Source organism: Pundamilia nyererei, unplaced genomic scaffold, assembly GCF_000239375.1.
Source record: "Pundamilia nyererei isolate P.nyererei 1_Seehausen unplaced genomic scaffold, PunNye1.0 scaffold00034, whole genome shotgun sequence".
Lineage (NCBI taxonomy): Eukaryota > Metazoa > Chordata > Actinopteri > Cichliformes > Cichlidae > Pundamilia > Pundamilia nyererei.
In genome coordinates this window covers 345,206-356,386 of record NW_005187435.1, presented here as the reverse complement: position 1 = coordinate 356,386, position 11,181 = coordinate 345,206, and the positions used below count along the sequence as shown (strand labels likewise).

At 38.1% G+C, this 11,181-nt stretch overlaps 1 protein-coding gene across 1 annotated transcript; it reads right to left on the bottom strand.

Annotated features, from left to right (window-relative positions):
- Window positions 1–264: 264 nt before the first annotated feature.
- LOC102192287 (DNA damage-regulated autophagy modulator protein 2) lies at window positions 265–7,859 on the bottom strand. Its single transcript, XM_005729641.1, has 8 exons — window positions 7,666–7,859; window positions 4,876–5,050; window positions 4,686–4,753; window positions 4,433–4,575; window positions 4,160–4,337; window positions 3,466–3,548; window positions 3,118–3,210; window positions 265–2,790 (listed from the first exon to the last, which is right to left on the bottom strand). The coding sequence occupies exons 2-8, from the start codon at window positions 5,004–5,006 to the stop codon at window positions 2,656–2,658; spliced, it is 831 nt and encodes a 276-aa protein (XP_005729698.1). The 5' UTR covers window positions 5,007–5,050; window positions 7,666–7,859; the 3' UTR covers window positions 265–2,655.
- Window positions 7,860–11,181: the final 3,322 nt, after the last annotated feature.

Sequence of the window (11,181 nt, the reverse complement as noted above, 5' to 3'; positions counted from 1 at the left end):
CCGATCAATGTTTCTACTATCGATGCGTAGCCCCTTTTACGACACCCAGTGATGTCACATTACTTCATCCAGCTGTAGTAATCGTCAACGGAAGGTGTGTTCGGAGAACCGGATTAGCGAGCTCACCGTTAGCGCGATGATTTGATCTTGGATGTAGTAAGCGACGTACGAAGAACGGACCCCTGGGCTGTACTTTGGTGGCACAGCCTCAAAACACTGGAAATGCTGCCCCCTGGTGGTGAAAGCTTTTAAAAAGCTTTTTTTTTCCCACCATGAGAAGTTAAACCCCTCAGATTTGAATTTAGGATTATTTACATGCCCAGTCTTTCTCTTAATAAAACACTAAAAAAAAGACTAGAAAACAGCAGTATATTTACATATTTATTTATATCAAATATTTGTATAGACAGAACTGAAGTTTACATTTATTTAAAGTACTGAAACACAAGTGCAGCTTTATTAGTTTTTGTATAAAAATGCACATCAGATGCCACAGTACAGAGGGGAAACAAGGGTTTAAAGTTAGGAGCTCGTTCTTAGATTATATATTTGTTTGATTCTATATTTGTAGATATGATATGATATGAGAACATATCACATGTTAACTGACAGCAAGGAAGTGCCATCTGTAGTGTGCCAGGAGACACAAAAATATATTGTTTAAAAATAGTAAAATAATAAATTGAGCGCTTTAGAGTGTCACACCGACAGTAAATCTTTTTTCCTCAACAAGACCTGAACAGCGCACCTTTAAAGTAACCAGGAAACAACATATGCCAAAACAGATACAATGAACTAAGAATGTAAAGGATAAAATTCTTTTAAAATTTTACTATTTAGAAACTAAGTTATAAAAGTCTTTCTTTAGGAATGTTTTTACACTTTCAGTGATCAAAATCATTTCAGTGGCACACTACAGGTTAGCTTCTGATAACATAACTGCATTGTTATTTTTTTATTGACACCAGCCAAACACGACTGAATGAAACCCCACCCAGGAGAAAAGTAACCTTATTTCAGTTAATGTTTGCTGAACAGCAGCTCAACTGAAATACAAACAGACTGACTTAGATTTAAACAGTAGTTTTCCATCTAATTACTCCAGAGACTGCTGAAGGAACAGCAGTAATGATTCATAAATGGACATGAATACCTTTTTTTTTTTTTTTTTTGAAAGAGTAATGATAAAAAGTGCAAAGCAGTTACATAGTTTGACAGAAAAGTGCAAAAGCTTCATGTTGACCAGGTCATATAATAATAATTAAAAAAAATCTCTCCTCCTAGTTTTCTCTCTTCAGTCAGACAGGTTTTTATTTAGTTTGATTTAGCATGCGCCATTAGCGTGCTGCCTGCTGTAACCCTAATTTCCTTCGGGATTAATAAAGTATTCTGATTTCTTTCTCCACTGAACCCTATACAAGGAAGGTAATGGGATACCTGCTAGCACTCCGGTTTTCCCACATATTTGGAGGATTCTCTCAAGAAAGCCTCACAATCTGCATGATTCTTAGTGTTTTTTCTGTTTGTCTGATGGTTTTCAAATGTGTGGTTTGCAAGAGTAATTTTTTGTTTTTTCAGTTAATTTTCATTTTTACTTAAAGTTTGTTTCTTTGGTTAGCTTCCAGAGCAGGTTTTCTCATGTCAGTTTCTTTTCTTTTTTTTTTTAATCAATTTCAATGTGTAAGTTTTAGTCACCAGACAGATTTAAGAAAATCAGACTAGATAAAAACAAAAGACTGTAAAGGCAGGTGAGTCTCAGTCATGTAGATATCCAAGTCTCAGTAACAAAAGCACCAAAACCTCATCAGACATCTTGTTGACAAATCCGACCAAACTAACAAAGACTAAAACTAAAGATATGTCCTTTATATCTGTATTAATAACCTTGTTGTTCACAAAGATAATCTCTTTGCGAGTAGGACCACCAGTCAAACACGTGTCTTCAGAGTAAAGGCACAAAGAGTCCACACACACACACACACTAAAAATAAAAAAACGGACAACTGAGATGTGCGACTCTTCGGATTTGTAATATTGATTTCAAAGAAGGTTTTTCCCCAAATTCAGATTAAATGTTTGCTTCAGGAGTGAAAAGCTGGAACAATACAAATGGCAACCCTAACTAACTGAACTGGTCAAAGTTGTCAACACAACCAGCTTGAAGCAGCTTTCATGCAGGTTTACTGAATGTAATGATCTGAACTTCTACAGATACCACACATATTATATAAAAAAAATAACAAAAACTCAAATAAAGCAAAAAAAAGACTTTTAAAAATGGTAAAAAATAAAACCATATTAACACCCGTTTAGTCTCTCTGGTTTCCTGCTCATCATGCTACAGAAAAAAAGTGTGGAGGGACCATAAATGCTGCCAGGACTCGGTGATATATTTACTATGACATCTGCCTGCTGTGGATTATTAAGACTCAAACTAAATTCACTTCCACATTATAGAGGTAGAGAAAGAAATAATGGAATAACAGCCGAACGTTAATGTCTGACTACATGTTAGGAGGAGACACTGTATGTGCGTACTGACTCTTTATGAACCACTACAGCTGACAGAAATCTTTTATAAAATGCCTTTAAATGTAAATTAAAATATAAAAGGGAAAAAAAAGAAATAAATTGGTGCAGGAAGTCCTGTTCTCATCATGTTGTTCCCGCCAGCAGTGGAGACACTTCAGAGGGTGCGCGACTGTTGTGATGTGATGCAGGGTTGTGCCCGTGAGTCCAGTCGTACAGGTGACTGCTCTGCAAATCAACCTCTGCTCGCAGATTTATTTTCTTTATTACGAAGAAGGAAAGAAAAAAAGAAGAAAAGATTAGGAAGCGGGTCTTTGTAAATGCAGACATAAAAGGAATGCTTTCTTCTTCTTTTACTCTTCAGTGGCATCATTTGTGGTATTTCAGTTAGACCGAAGCAACACGGGCTACTTTGTTCTGTACAGAAACTTATTAGCTGAGTCAAAGGGGAGGGAAAAAAAGGATTCCACTTAAATGACTTTCCTTTTTAAGCCCCCGGAGCAAGGCCGAGATCATTATTGTGTTATGTTACGAGTAAATCTGTCAAATAAGACCTTCAGCAGCTGCTGTGAGTGAAACAAAGAGTACCTGAAAATCTCTGATGTAGGTGAGGAAGAAGCTGATGAAGGAGAAGGCCAGAAACCATTCAGAGATTGTGCTGATAATGTGAGCCGTGTAACCCTGAAGGAAAAAGAGGACAAGCTTGAATGCTGCGGTAATACTAAATGGAGAGTGTTTGTGTCCCAGTGGGAGCAGTTCATCTGCTCAGAGCTGCTGGCTAAAATCAAAGATCTTCTGTGGCTGTTGGTGCTGACAAAACCTTAAAAATTGAAGAATTAATACAGTAAAACATATTTTTCTTGACTTGAGAACTACTAAAAAAAAAAAATACTTTGATGACTTTCAACCTTCTAACACACTCAGAAGACTACTGACCGTCTCTCCAGGAGTCCAGTGAAGTTTGCGAGGTACGTCGACACCTATCAGACTGGTGTACATGATGACTGAAGATATAAACACTGATAGGCTGTTGAGGACTGTTTTCAGAGTCATCAGGACATCGGATATAACAAACAGACTAAAAGACAGATGCAGCTGCCGATTATGGACCGCATGTTTTGCATCCTTGGTATTTACCCTTCGACTGATTGCCTGGTGATATTTTCACAGGAAAAACTGGATTTAAATGCTTCACCAGAACATTTTAAAGGGTTGTATTTATGCATTTGCAGCTATTCATGCATATGCTTTTATTATTTTTGTGTATAATGTGTCTTTAGTGGTGGTTATTGCTAAATTATCATCTAGCACGTGCTAGCATGATGAACTGCACTTGTGCAACACGCATTAATCAGTTAGTTGACATTACTGCCAAGTAACTGACTGAATTTTATGGAACATAAACTTTTAAAGAGGCTTGGAAAGGCATGAAAACAGTGCAATGGCTCAACTGACTAATTCTGGAGTGTTTTATAAGCACACTTGCCAAAGAAACAGCCAACTTGGGTGTGTTGGCTGAGGAGCAAGAGGCACTGCTTCTGTTGGCTTCATTCTCAGGCCCCGAGTTTGCTGCTTGTTTTAGATTAAAGCAAAAATGACGACTACACAGGGTCAGCGGGTCGAAGGATACTGCTGAAGATGCTGCCCAGGGTCCAGAATCCGATGCAGAGGCGCAGCAGGTAGATGGTCCTGCTGTGGATGTGGGGCTGCATGTAGTAGGAGAGCACCGACTGAAGCAGGATGTAAAGAGCCCCGAACCCAAAGGTGAGAATCGCCCCCACGAGGTGCATGTAGAAAATGGTGGTCTTCTGCTCAAACAGACACAGAGATACACTGATAACACGATCGATGCGTCAGAACCTGAGCATGTAGAAAATGATTCCAGACCAGCAGCAGCACGCACCTGGAAGTTGGCCACTACGCACATCCCGAAGGAGCTGGTCCAGCCCACCCAGAGCCCGATGCAGTTCAATCTGAGGAGTTTGAGATCGTCCACACCCAACAGAGCCTCCACCTGTTTGTAACGCACGTACATCGTGGCCATACCTGCAAGCACAATAACCATCAGCTACACTATGTGTTTGAGCACTTTTACTGTTATGACTGTGTTTACACACCATTTTTACAGAATAGAGCCGTGTGTGTGTGTGTGTTACCTAAAAAGGCTGACACATCCATCATGATGCCAAACACACACCTCTCCGGTGCCATCGTTCCTGTGTCACTGTAACACCAAACAAATGCTGGTTTATAAAAGTCTGGTTTGTTTCTTAAACAGATCAAAAGGTTCAATAAATTATTATTTAACATCAAAAATACTTAAATTTCTTCTGTGTTTGTTCAGACCTGATGTACGGCACAAAAGGATCCACGTGTCTCAGCACCACCGCCGTGATGTAAGGGAAGATGAAGGACGCCGCCGTCCAGACGACCAGAGCGGCAGGGAGGAAGCACATTCCCTGCTGGAACCACCACATGGCGCCCTCACTGGATGTGTGCACTGATGCTGATTCACTGTGCCCTGTCCAAAACATCAGCATCATCATTATTATGAGAGCACTCCATCTTTATTTATTTTTTTAATAATTTCTTGCATTTAATTTCTAAGTCAGTTTCCACCTGATCTGAGAATCAGCTGGGGAGTTGTACACCATTACTTTAGCACATTTACCACTTAACGTAAAATTGAACATTTATACTGTGAAACACAGGAAGGTGAGCCTGATAGCTAAATGTGAGTAAAAACAAGACCTTTCATATGCTCTAACATTCTTTGACCAGCCACCTGTCACACACAATGACACGGCCTGTTAAAGTTTACCCAAAAAGCACTTTTTGAAATTTTGGATGTTTTATGTGTTATTTAATGTAACAGCCATTAAACGTGCAGTTTCAATATTGAAACTATCATACATCCTATTATATTGATGGTCAAACTAGGTTACAGAAAAAAAAAAAGCCATTCTGCTTGGATTTCAGCCTGACTTGATCTCATAACAACATCATTAACTTTAAATATTAAACTTTAACTTGTTAAGAGTCCAAAGGTGAATATCTTGTCAAAAACAGCCCAACTCTACTGTATTTTTACATTGATATGTCCAGATACTGAGTAATGCTTTCACATGCACAAGTAACTGTGAAGATGTACATGCACCCAGTGACGAATGTTTCTAATCATTTTGTTTGTTTTTGCATGTGAAAGAGTTTAAGTGGGGTTACATTCTCCTATTTGAGATTGTGATTTAAGTGATCTGAAAAAAAAGTGCTTTGATCATTGTTTGTGACCGAGTCATAATGCTTCTGTTGAAAGCAGGAAGTAAAAGAAATGTTCAAGAACTCATGAGACAGATTGTTACAACACAACTGGTTTGGAAACCTGTTCTGGTCCAATGATGATGTAAACCAGGATGATTAAAATAGACCTGAAGTGAATCCTTTCAGTTATGGAGGAGACATTTTGTATTCAGTAAGGAAATGTATATATGCACATTCACAGAGAAGTAAATGTAATTTTGGTACTTCTAATAGAGAAAATAAACATTAATACGATATTTTTTCGAATGCATCCTTTACTTTGTCTAAACGGGATATTATTAGTTTGTTTAAAGAAAACAAAATATCATCAGCTGTGTCTTTCTGAAATGTTTAAAAGAAATTAATCTGAACCTTAATCAGTTAACAACGTATTTATATTGATATAAAAGCACTGTTCAACATAACACTTCCCCACACAAAAACAGCCAAAGTCAATTATATGGCTTTTAATGTCTAAGAAATAACAAAACTAGATTACAATTTTAGAAGGAGAAGCACTCAGTAAATTAAACGCATACACCAGCATTAACCAAAATATCCCAGCAGCTGGTTGTTCAACATGCCCAGCATACTTTTTTTAGTGGCCCAGAGCCATCGTGTCATTTTTTTACCTGTAAAGTTTAAAGAACAACACTTTCATGTTCGTAATAGTGTGACCCAAATAACTACTTGACATGGACACGATTTTTACCCACATATAGAGACAATGGCCAGCATTTTTATTAAATGTAGTTTACTAGATATAACTAAAAATAAAATAAAATACAGATTTAAAGGTGCATCCTCACCAAAAACCCAAATCAATAATTATTATAATAATTTTATTAAATATATACAAATATAATTAAGTTGTATTGTATTTTGGATTATTCTGCAGTAAAATTCTGCTACTTATTTTCTAAAAACGTACTTTTGAAGAAGTAAGTTTCAGTAAAAACCCTTGAATAATAACAGGTAACAGTTTATACTGTTTTTGCCCAGTTTTGTGCAACATGCCATTTTCACTGAAGGGCAGGTAGATGAGTGAAATCACAGCTACCAGGTGAGAAAGAGGGAATGCAGAAGTGTACAAAGACTATGATATAAGATCTTAATTATTATTATTTCACACAACCTCTTAGCAATAATGATGAGATGCACAAAAAAATGCTAATTTTTACTGGGAGCTAGCTTAGAATATACAAAATGTGTTTTGATATAGCACCAGACTTTCGTTTAACAAAAAATAACCAATACACCAGGATGGAATTTTTAAAAAGAAAATATCCAGGTAAGCCCATGTGAGTTACTGCATGACTCGTGAGAGACAAAAATGTGTTAGGGTACAAACATGAGTGCAGGAAATTCCCTTGTTCTCACTGAGGAAGCGAAACAAAGTGAAAATATCTCACAGGGGAGACGTTTCAATACCAAAGTGCACTGTAAAAATAGACTATTTAAGGCGTTTGACAACACATTAAGCTGCAAATGAACGCACGTATTTATTTACACGTGAAAATAAAGAGCCACCTACAGACAGAGGGACCAAAACAAAGCATGGAGCTAAACTGGCAACATAAAGCCAACAAATACTGACAGAGACGTCTACAAAACATGGCTAAAAGATGGCTAAAGCATGGCTAAAATCATAAAATTTATAGCAACTAGTTAGCCAGCTAAAGTTAGCTTCGTTAAGTAGCCTTCACTAATGAATTTGCTGAATAGGGCATCTTTACTTTAAAGTTTTCTCTCTTGAAGCAGACAGCTGCTACAGCGAGGAACCAACAATCGCAAGGAGAGAAAGTCAGTTTTTCTCTACTTCAACATAATGACACTCACGTTACTCGAGTCCTCCTGCGACCATAACCCCCCCAGCGTGCACAAAACTGCTCCAGTCACTCGTTTCACACCCCGAAGCAGCTTCTCAGACCTCCGGTAATCACCGTAATCGCCGGAAAAAGGAACTGACTCTCATTTATAATATAAACTTTTTAAAGCGCCTACAACATTCGAGTTCCTTACTGAAAACTGCGCATGCGCCTGTCAGAAGCCACAATTATTACTTTACCTCCTGAATTTTGACTCGCAGGCGAGCTTGTAGGCATTAAGGACATACACTCAAAGCTCTTAAACCCAAACATAAATAAGTACATGAACAGCTAAAATATTAAATGCATTAAATATCTATGTGATGTTATTCGATTTTACTTTTCTTTATTGATTTTATTTCATTTTCCAAAGCAATGGACAGTGTGAAGAGAGGTAAAAAAAAAAAAAGAGTGTGTGGAAACAAATTTAAAGGACAGCATAAAGCACAAAAGGAAAGGTTTACAGCATGTTGGTGAGACCTACTGTGATGTGTGGTTTGGTGACAGTGGCACTGACGTAAAGACAGGAGGTGGCAGAGGTGAAGCTGTTAAGATTTTCACTTGGAGTGACCAAGATAGACAGGGCATGTGGAGAGAGAGACTCCTATATGTAGTGAAGGATGACATGTAGATAGTTGGTGTGACAGCTTAAATATTCCCATTTATTTCTCATTCAAGTCAGTTTTAGTAGCCCATGGACAACCTGCCTTAGGAGGTCACCAGCTGGTGTACTCCTATTGCTGGTCTCAAGTCCAGATAAATTGGAGGTCTGCATGAGGGCATCAAATGTTATAACAACTCCGTGCCAAATAAAAAAGTGTTGATTCATACACTATGGCAAACTTGAGGAAGTAATGGAGCAGCTGTCTTACTTAGTGTTGGTCGTTTATAAGGTGGCAGGTTCTCTGAAGAAGATTTGGAGTGCTGACGTTTATAGTTATTCATCAGGAGGGTTTCTGGGATGTTTGTGTTTAGTAAAGTAAAATATTTTTGCATCATAGAAAAAGAACCTAAAATGAAATTACCCACAAATCATTCTATCAATGGGAGTCCTTACCTGTTAAAGGTATTGTAATTTGTTTTTAGAGTTATTCAGTCTGACATGTCAGATAAAATAAATTTCAGCTTTTTTCAAACAGACTTTGCCAATGAGATGTTAGTTTTCAATAATATCTATAACATATTTCTGAGAGATGAGATCTGCTTTTGATATCAGAGAGTCAGGTTTCAGCTGTTACACATCATGACTTGAGTTGCTTTGAAGCCCTTTGATGTTCAAACGTCTTACAGGGTCCAGACTAATTTTTCTATGTTGTGCCAGATGGCTGTATGGTACAACCAACAGTCCTTGGACACCTCATGTTCAGAGCAGTATTTTGTGCACAGAAGCTCTGTTCCTAAGTTCAATGTCAAACTCATGGTGGGAAAAACAACACCTGGATGGTGGAACAGGTGAACTAACTGGTGTGCATTCGAATTCAGATGGTGTTAACAAGTGTTACTTTAACCCAGCAATAGTGTTTCCCGTATAAAATCTGTGGGAGGGTTTATTTGAACTCTCAGACTTTTTTTTTTATTTTTTCTTTATTTTGCTGTGTGTTGTTTCTAGTTTTCCAACTAATCTTAATTCTGTGCTCTCAGAATGTGCAAGTCTGGTTTTTAAATTTTTCTATTTCAGTCAGGGTAAAACAATCATTCTAATAATCACTGATCAAAAAGTATTAACCAAAGAATTTCTTTTGGATTTTATCTAAAAGGCTGTAATTGGGTTTTCACTTATGATCACTTAGGCTTTGAATGTTTAAAGGGAGAAAAGTTTTATAGCAACATAAGATGGATTTTGAGTTGCCATGTAAATCTAGTCCAGTGGAGTCAGAGAATTAAACATATGAATTTTGAAATCAGCATTTAATCTCATTTATGTCATTTATGTGCATGTTTGCATAGCAGACACATAATTCTGTGGCTTAAGAGACTTTAGATGTTGATCTATCAAGCAGAACCTCCAGGGAAGCATCTGATCCTAAATCCCGCTGCAGCACAACAGAAAGCCCAAACATACTGCCCGACTCAGCAACAAGAGGAGAAGGAGCTTTAGCAGATGGTGGATCCCACTGAGCTCTGATCTTCGCATATTCAGTCTGGAGTTACATGAAAAGACAGAGGATACTGAGACAAACTAAATCCAAGGAGGGGCTGTCAAGCTCCTTTGGGAAGCTTTCTAGTAGCATGAAAAACTGTGCAAGTGTGGCGTTTAAAGGAACTAATATCACCACTGGGTGACAGTGTTTCACCAGAAGGTGTTTGTGTAGCTGTAGAAGAAACAAGGAAATCCTGTATTAGATCAGGGCCGTGCAGTGGTTTGCATGGTCACCTTACTGCAACAAGGTTCTGGGTTCAGACTTCCTGGTCAATGAGTCCCTTTTATGTAGTTTGCATGCTCTACCACAGTCCAAACACATACTTTTTTTAATCTTAACTGTAGATTCTAGATCAGCCATAGGTGTGGACATGAGAGTAAGGAGTTCTCTCTTTTGGCTGGACCTGATAGACTGGCAACATGTCAAGGGTCACCCTGCTCTCACCCAATGGCTGCTGAGGTAGATCCAGATCAAAGCAGCCGAGAAACGGAAGTAATTCCACCAGGTAACTGTTTTGGCAGATGATGATGACTTCTTTAAACATTTAAAACAAAAACATGAAAGAAAAAATTATGAAGAAAATTCTAATTCCAGCTACTTGAGGTAATTCGGCTGTCTTGTAAGGATGCTTCCTGTGCGTCTCCTGCCTGAGTTGCTTCGGGCATATTCCACCAGAAGGAAGCCCCAGGGCAGACCCAGGATAGCTGGAACCCCGAGGCCTCGAGTTTGACACGTATACAAAAGGAACATTGTCACTTTAGGGTCAAGCAGGTATTTCTTTTAATTTCCATAGTGCACGCCCATATATATGAGGAGGATAGAAAGATCTACATAAATTCGTTATATTTTCTTGAGAACATCAAGACCGTCAACATCAAGATCTCCCAGTTTTTCTCATTTCATTTTGATATGCATTTGCAAAGATACGACACAAAAGATCCTACCTCACAATAGTAAAGCTCGTAAATTCTTCCAAAAATTCCTGGATCTGTTCCAAAGACAGTTCCTTTGACGCTGGGCCTCTAAAAACCTCACCTTTCATTACGTATTTCTTCAGATCTGTCCCTAACTTATTGAGTAATTATGTAAACATGCATTATGGAGACAATAAATATTAAAGCACTCCTTTGACATTTATCATCTTGTTCTTACATCACTGTTTAAAACTCAAGGCGCTCTGTGCAATCACCAGTCTTTTCCATGGAAGACCGAAAGGTACAGAAGCAGGCAGGTGAATCCATCACTTTGATGTTCACAGTAAAAAACACAAGTACAAACCTGGTTCCAGGCTGGAGTATGAAATTTATTCGCAATGGCAGGTGAAGGAGAGATTGTCAGGTGACTTT

Bases quoted from the DNA above. Each gene is read 5' to 3' on its own strand.
- LOC102192287 (XM_005729641.1), bottom strand. From the start codon at position 5,006: ATGTGGTGGTTCCAGCAGGGAATGTGCTTCCTCCCTGCCGCTCTGGTC. The intron at 4,576-4,685 runs GTAACACACACA...TTGTGCTTGCAG, and splicing joins GGATGTGTCAGCCTTTTTAG to GTATGGCCACGATGTACGTG. The intron at 2,791-3,117 runs GTACTCTTTGTT...TTCGTAATAAAG, and splicing joins CCTACATCAGAGATTTTCAG to AAAATAAATCTGCGAGCAGA.